Raw genomic sequence first — 21,702 nt, forward strand, 5'->3', positions numbered from 1 at the left:
GCATGTGGGATCTTCCCGGACCGGGGCACGAACCCGTGTCCCCTGCATCGGCAGGTGGACTCTCAACCACTGCACCACCAGGGAAGCCCAAGATAAACACTTTTAACCAGTCTCCTGTCATCTGTAAACTACCACTGTAACAACCAATCATCGTAAATGTTAAACAACTTCCTCATTCTCACTTTATAAACTATCCTGTAACTACACGTCTCTGAGCTTCTAACCACTTTCAGTTTGAAGTCTCTCTGTTCACGAATAGCTTATTTCTCACTCAATAAAATATTCGTATCAAATAAATCTCTCTGAATTTTCTTTTGACAGTTATTGGTGTCAGAAGTGGGACTTACAGAGGATCCCTGATTAGTCAAGAGGCTGGTGAGTAAACAAGTGCCAGTACTCATGGGGCCCATTATGCTCACTGTTTTCTCACTGACCAAGAAGTTTCACAGTACACCTCTCTTGAATCCAAGCTTCACTCCCTTTCATGTTGAGCTCTCCAATTTTATTGAGCAACTATTGTTGAAACTTTTTGATAAGTCACCCTATTCTGTTCAAAAAGGGGGGGAGTGTAATTCCCTGTGTTTCAGAACAGCTGTTCAAAAACAGGACCCCTCAGAGTTAAGATGTCCTAGAGAATCTAAGGTGAAGATGGGTTCCACCTGGTCCAAATCACAGACCAGGATCTTGTGCCTTTTGGAAAAATGGGTGAACTTTATGAAGGATGACTGGAATTGCAGTGGCCACTTTGGGGAACCTTTCATTTAGATAAGATAATCCACCTTAGGGACACCCTTAAAAAGAGAATATTCCAAATTTCTCAGAGACAATGGCAGGCAAAAGCTTCTAAAAGACAAAATGACTCCAAAAATAGCTTCTCTAAAAGAATCCTTACAGCACACAAATAAAAAAAATTTTGGCAAAAAGCTCTAGCCATCAGCAGGTAACCTTAATTTATTCCATATGCCAGAAATAATTTGGATCCAGCTATTCTTTTGAGTTTTATATTACTGTACCTGACACATGGTTAAAATTTAAAAATGAAAGTTATACAATCTCTGTTTGTGTCTGTCTATATACTTATGTATATATGAATTCATGTATGGTCTGTGATATTTTTTAAAGAGCTCTATTTAATCTGCTTAAAGGAAAATAAGCACTTATATAAATTAAGTGCTCTTAAAACTCTCAGAAATATAGAAACTAATCCAAATGCTTTTCAAATTGGTGTGATCTGGAATGATTTTTGGTAAATAAAAGCTACTTTAAATGTGTTGGTTTAATAAAATAGGCTTGTCCTCAGGGTTGTCAACATTAAATATAATACAAATATACAAACATTTCTACCCAGGTTTACTAGTAAAATAAGCTCGTGCTATCTCTACATTACAAAATTTGGCAGCACAAAAAACAATATAAGATGATGATTAGCTGTTTAATGTTTAATCCAAGCATATTTACTAAAAACAAGTAAATTAAATAGATGTAAGATCAAAGTTTATACTAAGTTAACTTAAATGATGGATATTCATTATCTATTATATCCTATCTAGATCATTTCCAAATAAGATAATATACTGAAACATTAATTGCTAAACATAAATTTATCATAAGTTTTTGGCTTCTTAATTTTTACAGATAAAAGCTACTTGGGGTTATAATAAACATGTCTTTTGCCAGATTAAAAAATTGTACTATCAAAAATATGAACAGGTCAATTATGAATGTGAATGAAGTTGAATCAGTAACTTAAAAACCTCCCAGGGCTTCCCTGGTGGCGCAGTGGTTGCGCGTCCGCCTGCTGATGCAGGGGAACCGGGTTCGCGCCCCGCTAAAAACAAGTAAATTAAATAGATGTAAGATCAAAGTTTATACTAAGTTAACTTAAATGATGGATATTCATTATCTATTATATCCTATCTAGATCATTTCCAAATAAGATAATATACTGAAACATTAATTGCTAAACATAAATTTATCATAAGTTTTTGGCTTCTTAATTTTTACAGATAAAAGCTACTTGGGGTTATAATAAACATGTCTTTTGCCAGATTAAAAAATTGTACTATCAAAAATATGAACAGGTCAATTATGAATGTGAATGAAGTTGAATCAGTAACTTAAAAACCTCCCAAAAGTTCAGGACCATATGGCTTTACAGGTGAATTCTACCAAACATTTAGAAAAAAGTTTAGCACCTGTCCTTCTCAAATTATTCCAAAAAATTGCAGAATGAGGAATGCTTCCAAACTCATTCTGTGAGGCCAGCATCACTCTGATACCCAAACCAGACAAAGATATCACAAAAAAAAGAAAATTACAGGCCAATATCACTGATGAACATAAACACAAAACTCCTCAACAAAATATTAGCAAGCTGAATTCAACAATACATGAAAAGGGTCATACACTATGATCAATGGGGATTTAACCCAGGGATGGGATTGAACCAATCTCATCCTTGAATGTTTCAATATCCACAAAGCAATTAATGTGATACACCACATTAACAAATTGAAGAAGAAAATCATATCATCTCAATAGATGCAGAAAAAGCTTTTGACAAAATCTAACAATGATTTATGATTAAAAAAACTCTCAACGAAGTGGGTACAGAGGAAATATACCTCAACATAATAAAGGCCATATATGACAAGCCCACATCTAACATCATACTCAACAGTGAAAAGCTGAAGGCATCTCCTCTAAGATAAGAAACAAGACAAGGATGCTCACTCTCAGAACGTCTATTCAACATATTATTGGAAGTCCTAGCCACAGCAATCAGACAAGAAAAAGAAATAAAAGGAATCCAAATCAGAAAGGAAGAAGTAAAACCATTACTGTTTGCAGATGACATGATACTACACATAGAAAATCCAAAAGACACTGTCCAAAATCCTACCATAATTCATCAATGAATTCAGTAAGGTTGCAAGATACAAATAAATATACAGAAATCTGTTGCATTTCTGTATACTAACAATGAACTATCAGACAGAGAAATTAAGAAAACAATCCCATTTACAACTGCATCAAAAAGAATAAAATACCTAGGAATAAATATAACTAAGGGGGTAAAAGATCTGTACTCAGAAAACTATAAGGCACTGATGAAAGAAATTGGAGACAACACAAATAGATGGAAAGATACACTGTGTTCATGAATTGAAAGAATTAAAAATGCTAAAATGACCATACTACTCAAGGCAATCTACAGATTCAGTGCAATCCCTATCAAAATACCAATGGCATTCTTCACAGAACTAGAAAAAATAATCTTAAATTTTGTATGGAAACACAAAAGACCCTTCAATAGCCAAAATAATATTGAGTAAGAAGGTCACAGATGGAGGTTTCATGCTTCCTGATTTCAAACTATACTACAAAGCTACAGAAATCAGAAGAGTATGATACTGGCACAAAAACAGAAGCATAGATTAATGGAACAGAATAGAGAGCCCAGAAATATACATTTCTGGTCAATTAATCTATGACAAAGGAGGCAAGAATATACAATGGGGAAGAGACAGTCTCTCCAGTAAGTGTTCCTGGGAAAACTGGAAGCTACATGTAAAGGAATGAAATTAGAACATTTTCTCACACCATATATAAAAATAAACTCAAAATGGATTAGAGAGGCTTCCCTGGTAGCACAGTGGTTAAGAATCCACCTGCCAATACAGGGGACACAGGTTCGAGCCCTGGTCCAGGAAGATCCCACATGCTGTGGAGCAACTAAGCCTGTGCACCACAACTACTGAGCCTGTGCTCCAGAGCCCACGAGCCACAACTACTGAAGCCCGTCTGCCTAGAGCGTGCTCTGCAACAAGAGAAGCCACCGCAATGAGAAGCCCATGGCGCCACAACGAAGAGTAGCCCCCACTCACTGCAACTAGAGAAAGCCCGCGCACAGCAATGAAGACCCAATGCAACAACAACAAAAAATGGATTAGAGACTTGAACGTAAGACCTGAAACCATAAAATTCCTGGAAGAAAACATAGGCTGTATGCTCTCTGACACTGCTCTTAGCAATATTTTGGGGTACGTCTCCTCAGGCAAGGAAAACAAAAGCAAAAATAAACAAGTGGGACTATATACATCAAACTATAAAGCTTTTGCACAGCAAAGGAAACAATCAACAAAACAAAAAGGCCATCTACGAATATAAAGATATTTACAAACAGTATATCTGATAAGGGGTTAATATCCAAAATATACAAAGAACTCACACAATTCAACATTAAAAAAAACAACTCGATTAAAAAATGAGCGGTGGAACTGAATAGATATTTTTCCAAAGAAGACACACAGACAGACAACAGGTACATGAAAAGATGTTCAATATCACTAATCATCAGGGAAATGCAAATCAAAACCACAGAGATATCACTTCACACCTATCAGAATGGCTATTATCGAAAAAAACAACAAATAACAAGTGTAGGCAAGGATGTGGAGAAAAGGGAACCCTTGTGCACTGTTGGTGAGAATGTAAACTGGTACAGCCACTATGCAAAACAGTATGGAGAGTCCTTAAGAAATTAAAAATAGAACTACCATATGATCCAGCAATTCCACTGCTGGGTATTTATCCACAGAAAACAAAAACACTAATTCAAAAAGATACATGTACCCTTATGTTTACTGCAGCATTACTTACAATAGTCAAGACATGGACGTGACCTAAGCACCCATCAACATATGAATGGATAAAGAAGACGTGATATATATTTTAAAATGGAATATTACTCAGCCATTTAAAAGAATGAAATCTAGCCATTTGCGACAATATGGATGGACCTACAGGGCATCATCCTAAGTGAAGTAAGTCAGGCAGAGAAAGACAAATACTGTATGATTTCACTTATATGTGGAATCTAAAAAACAAAACTGAACAAACAAAACAGAAACAGTTATAGATACAGAGAAGAGCTAGTTGCCAGAGGGGAAGGGATGGGGGGCAGAAAACAAATAGGTGAGGAAGATTAAGAGGTATAAAACTTCCAGCTGCAAAATAAATGAGTCATGGGTATGAAGTGTACAGTGTGGTGAATATAGTCAACAACTATATAATATCTTTGTATGGTGACACTGTAACTAGATTTATCATGGTTATCATTTTGAAATGTACAGAAATACTGAATCACTATGTTGTGTAACAGTAACTAACATAGTGTTGTAGGTTAATTATACTTCAAAAACAAACAGCAAACAAATTCATAGAAAAAGAGATCAGATTTGTGGTTACCAGAGGCAGGGGGAATTGGATGAAGGCAGTCAAAAGCTACAAACTTCCAGTTATAAGATAAATAAGTACTAGGGATATAATGCACAACATGATAAATATAATTAACCCTGCTGTATGTTACATATGAAAGCTGTTATGAGAATAATTTCGAAGAGTTATCATAAGAAAAACCCCTTTTTTCTATTTCTTTAATTTTGTATCTGTATAAAACAATAGATGTTCACTAAACTTACTGTGTATGTAAGTCACTATGTTGTACATTTCAGACTTACACAGTGCTGTATGTCAATTATATCTCCACAAAACCAAGAAAAAATTGTACTGTGAGAAAACGTCTCTAAAAAATATAATTTTTTGTAATTATGTATTCATGAATTTGCTAATCTACTATAGGATGCTGTTATTATGACGGTTCACAACTGCATACTTCCTAGTTTTCACTGGAAAATAAACGTTAATAAAGGTTAAAATTTATAATCAATATATTAAAATAAAATACTAGAAACAAGAATGAAAGAAAACAACTTTGTATACAAAGTATGAGAGGAAAATGGGAAGTACTTTTAGAAGAAGAGCATGCAAAGAATATAGGTTGTATTTTTGTTATGGAAAAAAGAGAGTAATTTTGTACAGTAATTTTGTAGAGTAAAATTACTGTTCATTCCAGAATGAGAAAGAGAAAAGGAATAACACAAACTCTAAATGGATATAGAAAGTACTTGTTTAGAAATTTTATGTTGGAAGGTCAAAGTTAGCTAAAATTATTTATAAGGGTTTTAAAAAATGAGCTCAATAATAAACTGAAACAAACTAGAACTTTTTCCCCTCTGTGTTAAAAGCACAAAGTTTCTTAAATTATTGGTCTGCTCTTAATAAGATATAGTAAGTCCCCTACATATGAACCCTCAAGTTGCGAACTTTCAAAGATGCGAACGTGCATTCGCATGTCCAATCACATAAGTTAGTTCACGTGCCTGGCATACATAGTCACATGTGTGCATCCTCTACAAAGGTTGTGTTTTTGTGTACTTTATTATATGGTACTGTATAGAGTACAGTAGTAGAGTATCTTTATTTCAAGCCCAGGATGTCCGGAAGTAAACGTAAAAGCAGCAGTATACAGCCGATTGTGTTAGTTGGGTACCTAGGCTAACTTTGTTGGACTTATGAACAAACTGGACTTACAAATGCGTTCTTGGAACAGAACTTGTTTGTATGTAGGAGACACTGTATTATAAAAGGTTTTTCTTTACCTTTTGTGTAAATGGTCTAGGAACTAAAGATTCTGTGTCTTAGCAAAATAATTTCCTGTGCTTCATGTTATCTTTATCAGGTCCTTAACTACCTAGGAAAACTGAATCTTTACAACATTACAAGAGGTAAGGTTTTTTTGGTTTTGTTTTGTCTTTTACAACTATGTAACTTTCTGTATTTGCTTTTGAAATCTTTTAATTGTCACTTTGGCTGAATAGGTAACTAAGTTTTGCTTCACAGTAAAGCATTTACAATCAATGACAGGCCAAAATGCTTTGTCTTTATGGAGATTCATGGAAAGGACCCTGACAAGTACTCTGGAATACAGGTTTCTGATAACTTTAAGCTCATACCACTAAACTGAGTAAGAATTTCTAGAACGCTAATGGAGAAACTGCTAAATTCATAAAACCGCTAACCCAAGATCAAGCAAAACAAGGATTAATTACATGGGACCAAATGAACTGATGAAAATAATTATAACTTTTATGACTTCGTTTGAAACACTGTCAGTTCTTCAATGCTTGTTTTCCAGATTTAAAGAACCCTTTTTTTCCTCTCCTTCTAAGCTATCTAAACTTAAAACAATTTGGTAAAGTATACTTTTGTAAGCAAAAATGAAACATTTACTTTTTCTCCTGACCTGATCCCTTCAGAATTAAAACAAACAAATTAAAAAAAAAAAAACAACCCTTACTGAGTATTCTTATTTTCATGGCAATATAGACATTTGCATAAATTCAATAAGAATCTGTTCTCTTTGTAACAGGACACAACTGGACAAGTCCTTGGCTTGCCTTCTTAGCACAAAGAGGCTTTTAAAGATCTAACCTGAGTTTACTTATTAAGACAGTTTTAAGGATCTAAAGTTGACTTTATGGAGCCAATAAAGCCCCTTGGATATTACCAAAGCTTTGACTGGAGTATCATATTTGAGAATGTGCATAAAATCACTATTCTTGCTGCACTTATGTAAATAACAAGCCAAGTTTAAAGAGACTAGACTTATTTTACAAACAAATTACTTATGATTATCTTTGGTAAAAATGAGGTGACTACAGAGAGAAAAATTATGTTTAAACAGAAAACTTTGGCATATTCATAATCAAATTCGAGTCCTGTTTATTGTCTTTGAGGTTTTGTATCTAACTGTAAACTGGACTGGGTCTTGAACTCTTCTAGTTTTCTCCAGTATCTGGCTACGACTCTCCAAACTAACATTTTCAATTTTCTCCCACCCTTCTGACTTGAAATAAAAACTAAAACTGTCCTTTTCCTCAAACCCTACAAGCTAAAGCTATCAGTCTTGATATAGACTTCAGAGAAGTCACAACAGATCATGTATAGACAAGACAACCTTCATACCTACTTCTACGTAGGCCACTCAGAGCTCAGCAGAATGCCTGATGACATCATCAAAGACATTCAAACTGCAAACCAGGAAAATCTACCAGTTTGAAACTGCCACCTTCATTCCACCTTCATCTAAAAATCCAAGCTCAACTCCAAAAATTTTCTCGACTGGCTGCTCTCCAGACTCAACAACTGCATTTATAATTTGTTCCAACTAATCTTTAATCTTTGCCTTTCTTTTGTTTCCATAGAAACGCTTCTTATTGGATACTTGATTGCTCACATCATATAGAAGCCTACTTAGATGGAAGCTTACCTATAACACCGCCTCCTAAAATAAGACATCCTCATGTTTATCCCATCCTAAGTAATCATAACAGTTCAGTACTATAAGGCACTAATGCAATATTGAAAGGTTTATTTCCACAGGTCCATAAAGCTTTCTGTGATCTGCTTCCAAAGAGGACAATGTGCCCCATATATTAGAACCTAGAGACTCAGTTTATTAGAAAAGACACCAACAAAAGACTGCACTTAAACCTCATTGGGAGAGACCTTATCCTCTGCAAAATCTCTACAGTTACAGCAAGAATCTGTAAATTCTTTAGCCAGAGTTATTTTAGACAACTGCATAGCCTTAAACACCCTAACCACCCAAGACGGAAGTGCATGTACTGTAACTGGTAAAAAAAAAAAAAATGCTGTTTCTATGTTAATATATCAAAAAGATCTTAAAGATCAGATGCCAGTCTTTAATAAAACAGGCAACACTTCTTCCCTTGACTATTTAGTTGGTTAAATCATGGCTCCTGGGACTTTGCTCTGGAGAATCTTTCAATCCTTGACTACTATTCTCCTCAAAGTCATTATATTAACCTCCCTAGTGCCTTGTATCCTCTCAAGAGTTTAAATGTCTTTCAGCGACTACTCACACATCATATGTTATCCATCAGGATTAGACAACTGGAAGAACTCAATGATCCCACTGACCGTGTCCAGGGTGACTATGTAACTGCCGATAACAGCAATTACATGACCATCATCCCAAGGACTACATCAAAGGGGTAGTGAGAGTAACACCATATTGGTTCCACTCTCAGCTTGCCGAGAGAAAGACCAAAAGTCGGGGGCTTTTTAAATAAAATAAATGGAGACCAGGCTTGAAAAATCCCCCAAGCTGACCAAGCCAGTTAGACCGCATAAGCGAAACCAAATCTAGTTTATATCATGAACATAAGTGACACTTAACAGGTTATTCCTTGTAAATGCCTCTAATAATCAACTTAAATTGTCTTCTTAAAATAGCATAAGATAGGGCTTCCCTGGTGGCGCAGTGGTTGAGAGTCCGCCTGCCAATGCAGGGGACACGGGTTCGTGCCCCGGTCCGGGAAGATCCCACATGCAGCGGAGCGGCTGGGCCCGTGAGCCATGGCCGCTGAGCCTGCGCGTCCGGAGCCTGTGCTCCGCAACGGGAGAGACCACAACAGTGAGAGGCCCACGTACCGCAAAAAAAAAAAAAAAAAAAAAAAAAATAGCATAAGATAATCACTTTTAACCAATCCCCTGCCGTCTGTAAACTCCCAATGTAATAACCATTGTAAAGGTTAAACAACTTCCTCGTGCTCACTTTATAAGCCATCCTGTAACTACATGCCTCTGTGCTTCTGGTTTCTCCCTCAATAAAATATTCATATCAAGTAAAGCTCTCTGAAATTTCTTTTAATACTAGGTTAGCCTTCTAAGGATTTAAATATGTTAAGTTTATTGCTCACTACAACGCCATGAGATAGGTACTGTTATTATACTAATTTTGTAGATCAAGAACTAGGGCCCAGAGAGGTGAAGTTACTCTCCCATAGTCACACAACTGGAGAATAATAGCAAAACCGGGAGCTGAACCCAGCAAGCACAATCAAGGATTTGGGCGCTGTGTCAAAGAATCAATATTCATCCCTGTTACAGTAACTGGGTGGAACTTTGCTGAAGGCTTTTGAGAGCCCCATCCTGTTTTTTGTTTTTTTTGTTTTGTTTTACCAAGGCTTTCAGCTCCCGTCAGAGACAGGCCGCTGCCAGGAACCGCCCGGGCGTGGAGCTGTCAAGGCTGACTGATAGGACATCTATCGGAGGCCAGAGGGGCAAGCCTGCCGGGCAGCCCCCCTAGTACGACGGTCCTCAGCGAGGAGAAGACAAAATCAGAGACCCAGGTCTGGAAACACCCGCGGGGCCGCCTCGGTGGGAGGCAAGAAGGGGGCGGGGAAAGGGAGCGGCGCGGGGCGGCGGGCGCGGGCGGCGCCGGGGCGGGGCGACAGGGAGGCGGGCAGGGGCGGACTCACAGATCCAGGAGCTGACTGACTCGCTGCTGGCTCGGCATCGCGGCCGCCCTCGGAAGCCTCTTCCGCGGTCCCGGGGCCACCGAAATCCGGCCAGAGACCGCCTGTCAACTCCTGCCCCGCGCGAGACGCGCAGGCCCTCGTAACGTCGCCCGCCTCTTCCGGTGACCAGGCGCGGGCGCGCTGGCGACTGCCGAGCCCCTTTGGGGCGGAGCCCGGCGCGCTGCGCCGGAGCGGCAGCGGGATAAAATGGAAAGGAGCCTTGCGCTCAGAGAAGCGCTGCGGCAATTGTAGTTCTGCAGCCCCGCGGCCCGGCTCCGGCGGTTTCCCGAGTCGGCCAGCCCGGCGCGCGACCTAGCCCGGTACCCCTGGAGCCGCGCGTGGCTGCGAGGTCGCTGCTCTTACTACAGGGGTGCGTTTGATGCTGGGCCGAGCATCTGGCGATGCACAGCGGGGACCCCCTTGGATACAGACTCCGTGACCGTCAAACAGAATTTTAGCGGATCCGAGAGTGACTGCCGTTTACCGAGCACTTTCTGTAAGAAAGCACGCACTGAGCTGCGTGCTTTCAGTAATTAACCATATTCTTTTAATCCTGTGAAGTCGGAATTATTTAGCCTTATTTTACAGATGCGGACACTACGTGCCTACAAAAAAGCTCAGTAAGCATTTCATCATGGAGACAGGGGCTTGTGTTCAAATCAGAAAGGTTTCTAAAGAAGAGGGACCTTTCCCCACGTGGAATTCTCTCTCCTTGGTTATGCTGCAGAGTACTTGCTACTTTTTGGTGCTTTTTCATTCTTCCTTGTAGATTAATTTGTTGTTTATATGTCTTCCTTTTGTAAGCTTTTGAAAGTTGGAACCCAGTCTTGTTCATCTCTTCAGGATGCTGCTTATTCAATCAGCACGCATTTAACCAAGCACTGAAGGAGGGCAGGGATTGTGCTGGGTGCTGAGGAGTCAGTGGTGAACCCTTGAACCAGACAAGTAAAAAGACAATCAGAACAACTGTTAAATGCTAAGATGGAGTTAGTTCTACCGGCACACCCATGGAAGGGTGGGGGGAGCAGGTCGAGAGAAAAACGTGGTCTGTTAGGGACTGCAAATAGTTCAGGATGGCTACAGTGGAGAGTGGTGAGGTGCGTGTAGAGGAGGGAACAGGCAAACTTTTTCTATAAGGGGGCAGAAAATAAATATTTTAGGTTTTGTGGGACATCTCCCTTGTTGCTGAACCGAACTGGTCTCCGCGTATCCTACCTGAAGCCAAGCTGATCTACTGACAACTGGGTTGTGGTGAGGGAAAGTACAGGGCGCCAAACAAGAAGAACAGGCAGCTGATGCTCAAAAGACCGGAACTCACCTGATGGCTTTCAGGCAAGAGTTTTTAAAGGCAACACTACAGGTGAGGGTGGCAGGGTGCATGATCAGCTCACAGACATTTTTCTGATTGGTTGGTAGTGAGGTAACAGGGTGATGTTTGGGGAATATTAATTATCAACCTTCTGGTTCCTTCCAGTCTGGGGGTCTGTGTGCTTGTGCTCAGCCTGTGTTCAACATCCTCTACCTGGTTGGGGATCTTAGTTTCTGCAGAACAACTCAAAGATATGCATCAGATTGTTATCTATATCCCTTCAGGAGAGCTAGGAGTCCTGTGGCTATTGTTCTAATCATTACTTGAGTCTGCTCTGGAACTCATGGAAGGCCAAGCAAGAAGCAGGGGATACGAGAAGTTTGTACCCAGGAAAGCCTCACAGGGTCCTGCTTTGTTTCAGTCCCACTTTTCTTTGATACTCCTCAATCCTGAGGGGAACAGGGACGGGACAAGAAAGGGAATAAGTTTTGGACAAGAGAGGTTAATCATAAACTTGGCAGGGAAACTCGGTTTTAGGAAGACTGGCTTTCATCCTTGACCTTAGGAGGTCACAGCTACTCACCTTGTAGCGCAAAAGCAGCCATAGACCATATGAATGGCGGGGGGTGGGGGAGGTGTGTTCCGATAAAACTTTATGGACGCTGAGGTTTGAATTTCATGTAGTTGTCAATGTTATGAAATATCATTCATCTTCTGATTTTTTTCAACCATTTAAAAATGTAAAAGCCTTACATTGAAAACTGTACAAAAACAGGCAGCAGCCTGGGTTGGATGGCTGTGGTGGCTTGCCTTCTGATCTGGAAAGCTAAAATGGGGGCATGATGGCCTGTGTTACGTTAAACAGTTTAGGCTTTGTCTGAAATACTTTGTGCAGAGTTATAGATAGGTTTTAAGCAAGGACAGTACATGCATAGGAAGGATGAGTTTTTGAAAGAACTCTAGCTGTTAAGTAGTAAACGAATTGTAGCGGTCACAGATGGAGACTTGGAGACCAGAAAGGTGTCTTTTGCTAATAGCCTAAACTAAAGTAATAGCAGCAGACTGGATAGACAGATTCAAGAGGTAATGGAAATAGAGCCAATAGGATTTAGAGATTGGTTGGAGTGGAGGGAAAAGAGAAGAGTCAAGGCTAATTTCTAGGCTTTGGGTTTGGAGAATTGGGTGACATATGGTCATGCCATTTTAATGAGCTGAGAGGATTACAGGAGTTTTTTGAAGAGAAGGGGAGATTAAATTTTGGACATAAGAATTTTGCAGTGTCTATGGAAGATATAGCCTTGGGGCTATAGATCTGGAAATTATGCCGGTTTGCTTTTAAAGGTGAGATTGAATAGCAGCAATAGTACATGTATTTACTTATGAATTCAGTACTTTGGGGGAAGAATCGTCTGCTGCTCTGGGAGTCATTTGGACCTTGGAAGACCTTGACAGATCAGATAAGGGCAGACTTCATGGCCCTTCCTATCTGTTTGTTGAGTGCTGACCAGCTTGAATGCTACACAGCTATCCATCTAGGTCTTCCCGCTGATTACCTGATTCTTCAACACCAGAAAAGTGCAGGTCACTGCCCCAGTATTATGAGGTGTTAAACTTTGGGTGCCTGCGTTCTTCTAGATAGTCAAAAGAAAATGTCACAGCTGCTTTTTTTTTTTTTTTTCTTTTTAAGAAAATGTCAATTATATAAAAGGTAAGATAACAAAGTCCTAGTTATTTCTAGCCAATTATTTTAAAGGTCAAAGATTTGTAAACTCTCATGATATCACGATTCTTAGAAGTGTTTTTACAATGATTTCCTGCAGATTTTAGGGCCTACAATTTACAAACTAGCCTCTCGGGTACTTAGCCTAACTATGTCAAGAATTTGAGTTTCTTGCCACTGAATAATATAGGTCTGATGTATGTTGTGGTTGCCCTAACATACTCATGTCATTCCTACCTTATTTTTTGGCAGTGATGTGGTTTGGGGACTGACTTCATCTTCAGTGGTGGGTCCAGATTAAGGCTAATCAGTGATTACTATAGTAATTGATTCAAAGGTTAGCAGGCCTAGATTAATCAAGAAACCACAATATTCCCTCAGCCACCAAGATGGGTTCAAGAATGGGCACATGGGCATGTGACTCATTCGTGGCCAATAAGAAGCAGGAAAAGTTTTTCTGGAGATTTCTGGGAAAGAAGTTTCCTCAAATTTATTTGTATGATGCTTTGTGAAGCAACACTGTGTTCTCTCATCGTCATTTTGAATGAAGTTAAACAGGAAAACAGAGTAAGAGAATCAGAGGAAAACAGCCAGAGACCTGATTGAATCATGCATGAACACCACCCCTCCTCTTTACTATCAGATGACAAAAATAAAACAATTTCGCAAGGAGTTTGATATCCTTTATTCAAGGGGAAACAATCTATGGATTGGGGGAATACAGTACTTCACAAACAGTGGAGCACTCTTCCTGAGGGATGTTTGGGCAACTGCATTTTACACAGTGTTTGAAGCAGCAATGAGGAAACGGCATGACTGGCTACGAGGTCAGGGATTTCCTTATAAGGCTAGCAGGTCAGTCAGGGGATAAGGAAAGAGTATTTGGCTTAAGTTGATTGGCTGGGGTTGCATATCTGAAAACAAGGAAGTCATCACAGTTTCTTGGCAGTTGGGGATTGGCTGGCTGGATACACTGTGCTTCCGATCAAGCAGAGCATTTATAGGAACATGAGAATTATCTAAGTTTGGGTTTGTAGACATGCCATCCTGGGCAGGAGCAGCCTCATCTTGTACCTAGAAATTTATTTCAACACTACTTTCTGTTATATAATTCAGTTAATCCCCTTTGTTGTTGATAAAATTGGTTGACTTGAGTTTTCTGCTTCTTGCTGCCTCAAACAGCCTAACAGTTACATATTCATATCAGGAGTCACCAGCATATAGACAGAAATTGAAGGTATAGGAATAGATGAGCTCACTCAACAGGTGTATATAGAGTGAGAACAATCAGTCCTTGGAGAGATAGCTGAGGAATAGCAATTGGCTGGCAATTGACACTGAGAAGGAATAGCCAAAGAGGAAGGGAAAAAATAGTGGGGTACTACAGAAGATAAACATCATCAAAATTGTCACATGCTACAGAGAGGTCAACTAAGATAACACTTGAAGGTGATGTAGCAGCAAGGAGGTCACTGAGGGTCACTGAGGTGGTGGTGGAGGATGTAGCCTGATTGTAATGAGAGGAATGAATGGGAGGTGAGGGAATGAACACGTAAGTACAGTAAGTCCCCTACATATGAACGAGTTCCATTCCGAGACTGTGTTCATAAGTCCAATTCGCTTGTCAGTCCAACAGTTAGCCTAGGTACCCAACTAACACAATCGGCTATATGGTACTATATTGTAATAGGTTTATAATACTTTTTGCACAAATAATACATAAAAAACAAATAAAACATTTTTAATCTTACTGTACGGTACCTTGAAAAGTACAGTAGTACCAGTTATATCACTGCTGCTTTTACTCTTGCTTCCAGACATCGTGGGCTTGAAATAAAGATACTGTACTACTGTACTCTATACAGTACTGTACAGTAAAGTACACAAAACCACAACCAGTTGTAGAGGATGCACGCATGTGACAATGTACGCCAGACATGTGAACTAACTTGCGTGATTGGACGTGTGAACGAGCGTTCGCATATTTGAAAGCTCGCAACTTGAAGTTTTGAGTACTGTAGCCCAACTCTCACTCAAATAAATACTTGTTCAAGTGAATTGCTGCTTCTATTTAGATTCATGCTGAGAAGAAAAGTAGATTGTATAAGGCTATATAGCTCTACTTCAAAGAAGGTAAAATGGGGCAATTCAGAACCATTATTTATGGACCTATTTACCCAGATGTCAAACATGATAAATACTTACATGAGTTCACGTAATCATCAGTCTGAGGTATCATGCTGTTTTATAAAGTGAGAACTTTCCCAAATAAAAAGGTGTGTCAGACTCCAAAGACCATGCTCTTTCTACTCTGTTTGGGCGCTCAGGAGAGAGGTTTATGGTATATCCAGGACCAGCAATATAAAAGTGATTAAGAATTTCAAGACGGTGATAGCAGAGCATTAAACCAGGGGTGGGGCCTGTGCAGCTGCACAAGTGGCCCCCCCATGAGTCTGGCTCTTGGTGCATCCAACCTCAGGACTTCCCAAGAGAATCAGTTATGACTACTGACTATTCAGGAGCGCTGTCAAAATAAAATTCAGAGACAAATGTGAACACAGGGAAACATTTTTACTAGCAGTGCAGGGGAACTAGGCCTTCAGAAATAGTGGCTCATCAAACAGAATGAGAGGAAATTGTAGCTCAGATGATATGGCAGATATTTATAGTTCAGATACAGCAGTTGACAATTCAGATTGGATAAGAACAAGATGTTCCTGTCTTTTGGTAAGGAAAACAGGATGTTCTTGTTTTTGTGGCTTATCTCAGGAGGCAAAGCTTTTAGGATTTCCTGTTAGTCAAGGCTTTTAGGAGGTTCCTATTATTCATTGTTTATCTTGGAATGCAAGGTTATTAGGAATGGAAGTCTTTTCTGGTGCATGGTCAGCGATTTGTGGACAGGCTGGGCAAAGGGCAAGATGTCATTTTTCCTTTCTCCCCTCTTTGCTTGCTGTGTCCACTTTACTGTAGTTACCTCTAGCTCAGAACCTTCTCCATTTCCTTCCCTAGATACCATATAAAGAAAACTTTATTATAGTTTGTTCCTCTGGGTAGGTTATATAAGAATAATAAACAATATTACTTTCCTTAAATCATGTGATTCATTCCTAGTGTGTGTATACAAATATATAATAAGTATATATATATAAAATGATTAAATATATCTCTTATGCTATATATAAGTGAATATTGGTTCAATAATAAGAACATGTATGCACATAAGCAGATGGCAATAAATTGTTCAAATCATCTTTACATGTCATATCTCAAAATATAAGAATAGGCCATGAGTTAGGTTCTTCACTCTTAAGCCATACTGATTATATCTGGATTCAAAACAGCAATTGCGGACTTCCCTGGTGGCGCAGTGGTTAAGAATCTGCCTGCCAAGGCAGGGGACATGGGTTCGAGCCCTGGTCCAGGAAGATCCCACATGCCGCGGAGCACCTAAGCCCATGCGCCACAGCTACTGAGCCTGCGCTCTAGAGCCCATGAGCCACAACTACTGAGCCCATGTGCCACAACTACTGAAGCCTGCACGCCTAGAGCCCGTGCTCTGCAACAAGAGAAGCCACCGCAATGAGAAGCCCGCGCACCGCAAGGAAGAGTAGCCCCCACTCACTGCAACTAGAGAAAGCCCACACGCAGCAACGAAGACCCACTACAGCCATAAATTAATTAATTAATTAATTAAAAATAAACAGCAATTGCTCCTCTGATATTAATTTTCAATTCAGTATAACATGTACATCATCATCTATCACTAACCCCAAGTCATTTCAGTTGGCTATTGTTAAAGTGACCAGGTTAGGCCCAAGATGGAATCATTTATGTAAAGCCCCCACATTTGCAAACCAGAGTTTAACTTAGTTTCTATCCTCTGCTCTCCCAACGGAAGACCTAGGCCAACCAGTCAACGCTTGCCTGCTCAGTAGAAGTTAACCTGACCTGGCTCCAATATTTCCCTTTGCTCCATATAATGGAAGTAACACTGCCATTGGTTAAAACCAATCAGCAAATGCCCAGTGTCACTTCCTTATACCTCCTTGCTTTGGTCTATAAACATTTCTTGCCTTGTATGGCTCTTTTGAGCTCCTTTCTATCTGCTAGGTTAGATGCTGCCCCATTTATGAATTGCTGAATAAAAACCTACTTGATCAGTAAATTATCTCTGGAAAATTTTAACAGTATCGATGACGACTATGAATATTTATTGAGTGGTTAGGATAATGCCTTGCACACAGTAAGCATTTTATAAGTTCTAACTCATATAATCCTCAAAGTAACCCTGATTGGTAGGTATCATTATCATTATCACCCATTTTCCAAATGAGGAAACAGAGGTCCAAAGAGATTAAGAAACATGCCCAAGTCCACATGGCTTATCAGTGGTAAAGCTGGTATTTGAAGCCAAGCAATCAGGCTGTACAGCTGGACTCTTAAGCATGTAGTCATGAGCTACGTGCAAAAGAATCAAACTGGACTGCTTTCTCACACCATATATTTGAATAACTCAAAATGGATTAAAGACTTAAATGTAGTCCTAAACCATAAAAATCCTGGAAGAAAACATAGGCAGTATGCTCTTTGACATTGGTTTTACCAATATTTGGGGGGGTATGTCTCCTCAGGCAAGGGAAACAAAAGCAAAATAAACAAGTGGGACTATATACATCACAAAGCTTTTCACAGCAAAGGAAACTATCAACAAAACAAAAAGGCCATCTACTGAATATAAAGATATTTGCAAACAGTATATCTGATAAGGGTTAATATCCAAAATATACAAAGAACTCATACAACTCAACAACAACAAAAACAATCGGATTAAAAAATGAGCAGAGGACCTGAATAGATATTTATCCAAAGAAGACATACAGATAGCCAACAGATACATGAAAAGATGCTCAACATCACTAATCATCAGGGAAATACAAATCAAAATCACAGTGAGCTATCACCTGACACATGTCAGAATGGGTATTATCAAAAAGACAAGTAACAAGTGTTGGTGAGGATGTGGAGAAAAGGGAACCCTCATGCAGTGCTGTTGGGAATGCAGATTGGTGCAGCCACTATGGAAAACAGTATGGAGATTCCTCAAAAAATTAAAAATAGAATTAGCATATGATCCAACAATTCCACTCCTGGATATTTATCCATTGAAAACAAAAACACTAATTCAAAAAAATACACACCACTATGTTCACTGCAGTGTTATTTACAATAGCCAGGATATGGAAGCAACCTAAGTGCTTATCAATAGATGAATGGATAAAGAAGATGTGGTATAAAAAATAATGAAATCTTGTCATTTGGAACAACATAGATGGACTTAGAGGATATTGTGCTAAGTGAAATTAATTAAATCAGACAGAGAAAGACAAATACTATATAATTTCACTTATATGTGGAATCTGAAAACCAAAACAAGTGAGCAAACATAACAAAACAGAAACAGAGTCATAGATACAGAGAACAAACAGGTGGTTGCCAGAGGGGAGGACTTGTGGGGAGGAGAAGAGAGAAATAGGTGAGGGAGATTAAGAGGTGCAAGTTTCTAGTTATAAAATAAATGAGTCATAGGTATGAGTTGTACACTGTGGGGAATATAGTCAATAATTGTGTAATATCTTTGTATGGTGACAGATGGTAACTATATTTATCATAGCGATCATTTTGAAATGTATAGAAATATCTAATCACTATGTTGTGTAACAGCAACTAACATATCGTTGTAGGTCAATTATATTTCATAAACAAACAAACTCATAGAAAAAGAGATCAGATTTGTGGTTACCAGAGGCAGTGAGTGTGGAGGGGAAAGTGGATGAAGTCAGTCTTCCAGTTTTAAGATAAATAAGTACTAGGGGTGTAATGTACAACTTGATAAATATAATTATCACTGCTGAATATTATATATGAAAGTTAAGTCACAATGCGCTTGGGATCCCGCTGCATGATCTGTCTCTTGCTTCAACAGTGTCTGGACTGAACAGACCCAGGGACGCCCCCTTGCTCCAGCCTCTGCCACCATCCTCCAAGCTTTTTTCCAGTTGCAACCTTCAGAATCAGCCACCGGCACCAGCCAACACCGTTTTTTGACCTCAACTCCTTACAAACATGACCTCCCAGATTTGTCAGAATTAACATGCATGTGTGGACCTCCCACACCTACCCCTCTCTGGGCTTCTATTTCCACCCTGACTATGTGACCCTGGAGGGCGTGGGCCACTATTTCCACGAACTGGCCAAGGAGAATCGCAAGGGCACCGCGGGACCGTCTCTTGAAAATGCAAAACCGTCGTGGCAGCCACGCCCTCTTCCAGGATGTGCGGAAACCACCTCAAGATGAGAGGGGTAAAACCCAGGATGTTATGGAAGTTGCTATACTCATGGCAAACAACCTGAACCAGGCCCTTTTGGATCTGAATGCCCTGGGTTCTGCCCATGCAGACCCCCACCTCTGTGACTTCCTGGAGAGCCACTTCCTAGATGAGGAGGAGAAACTCATCTAGAAACTGGGCAACCACCTGACCAACATCTGCAGGCTGGCTGGTCCCCAGGCTGGGCTGGGTACGAGTATCTCTTCGAAAGGCTTAAAAGGCTTAATCGCAGGCATGACTAGGAGCCTCTGAAGCCCAGAAACATTTGAGGAACCAACTCTGGTGTCAGGGCTTCTGCCTGAAGCCCCACTCTGCAGCCTCTAGGCAGCTTTTTAACGACCCTGGAACCCTCTCCCAAGCCTTGGACCAAATGAAAACAGTAAAGTGTTTTGCAGAAAAAGAAAAAAAAAAGAAAGAGAAAAAGAAAGCTAAGTGAGTAAATTCTAAGATTTTTTTCATCACAAGGAAAAACATTTTTTCTGTTTAATTTCATATCTCATGAGATGATGGATGTTCACTAAACTTTTTGTGGTAATCATTTCATGATCTAAGTCAAATTATTTTGCTGTATACCTTAAACTTATACGTGCTGTATGTCAATTATATCTCAATAAAATTGGAAGAAAAATAATAAAGTCCTTTACTATTGTGTTATTGTCAAGTTCTCCCTTTATGTTTGTTAATATTTGCTTTATGTATTTAGGTGATCCTATATTGGGTGCAAAAATATTTACAATTATTATAAATATAATAAGTTATATTTATTGTATTGATTGCTTTATCATTATGTACTATCCTTCTTTGTCTCTTGTTAGTATTTTTTTTAAAAATAAATTTATTTATTTATTTATTATTTATTATAAACATTATTTTTGGCTGCATTGGATCTTTGTTGCTGCGCGCAGGCTTTCTCTAGTTGCCGCAAGCGGAGGCTACTCTTTGTTGTGGTGCGCAGGCTTCTCCCCTGCATTGGTAGTTGGATTCTTAACCACTGCACCACCAGGGAAGTCCTACAGTCTTTTTTTAAAGTCTATTTTGTCTGATATAAGTATTTTTAACCCAGGCCTTCTTTTCATTTCCATTTGCATGGAATATCTTTTCCATTCCCTCACTTTCAGTCTATGTGTATATTTAGATCTGAAGTGAGTCTCTTGACGGTAGCATATATATAGGTCTTGGTTTTGTATCCATTCAGCCACTCTGTGTCTCTTGGTTGGAGCATTTAGTCCATTAACATTTAAAGCAATTATTGATAGGTATGTACTCATTGCCATTTTGATTCTGGTTTTCTGGTTGTTTTTATAGTTCTTTTTCCCCCTTTCTTCTTTTGCACTCTTCCTTTGTGATTTGATGATTATCCTCAGTGTTATGTTTGGATTCCTTTCTCTTTTTATGAGTGTGTATCTATTGTAGGTTTTTGGTTTGTGGTTACCATGAGGTTTATATATAATTACTTATATACATATACTTGATTATTTTAAGTTGATGATCTCAAGTTTGAATGCATTCTAACAACCTTGCAGTTTTACTCTGCCCCCACTGTTTAACTTCTTTTCTTTTTCTTTTTCCTTCCTTTTTTCTTTTTCTTTTATCTTTTCAACCGTTTAATACTTTTGACATCATATTTTACATCTTTTTGTTTTGTATATCCCTTAAATACTTAGTGCGAGTATAGATGCTTTTACTACTTTTGTTTTTTAACCTTCCTACCAGCTTTACAAGTGGTTGATCTGTTAACTTTACTGTATGTTTGCCTTTACCAATGAGATTTTTCCTTTTCGTAGTTTTCACACGTCTTGCTGTGGTCTTTTATTTTCTGCTTAGAGAAGTCCCTTTAACATTTCTTATAAAGCCAATTTATTGATGCTGAACTTTTAGCTTTTGCTTGTCTGTAAACACTTTATCTCTCCTTCAAATCTGAATGATAGCCTTGCCTGGTAGAGTATTCTTGGTTATAGGTTTTTTTCCTTTAATTCACTTTGAATATCATGCTACTCCCTTCTGACTGGCAAAGTTTCTGCTTGAAAAGTCAGCTGACAGTCTTATGGGAGTGCCCTT

At 39.1% G+C, this 21,702-nt stretch overlaps 1 protein-coding gene and 1 pseudogene across 1 annotated transcript in view; one reads left to right on the top strand and one right to left on the bottom strand.

Moving 5' to 3' along the window:
• The window catches only part of AMN1 (antagonist of mitotic exit network 1 homolog), a 60,297-nt gene extending 49,961 nt beyond the window's left edge, over nucleotides 1-10,336 (bottom strand). The window contains exon 1 of the mRNA XM_024129288.3: nucleotides 10,191-10,336. Within this exon, the coding sequence (XP_023985056.1) occupies nucleotides 10,191-10,228 (38 nt within the window). The 5' untranslated portion in view covers nucleotides 10,229-10,336. The remainder of the gene's footprint in view (nucleotides 1-10,190) is intronic.
• Nucleotides 9,975-20,042, top strand: LOC129392194 (ferritin light chain-like; annotated as a pseudogene).
• Nucleotides 20,043-21,702: the final 1,660 nt, after the last annotated feature.

Source organism: Physeter macrocephalus, chromosome 6 (assembly GCF_002837175.3).
Source record: "Physeter macrocephalus isolate SW-GA chromosome 6, ASM283717v5, whole genome shotgun sequence".
Classification (NCBI taxonomy): Eukaryota; Metazoa; Chordata; class Mammalia; order Artiodactyla; family Physeteridae; genus Physeter; species Physeter macrocephalus.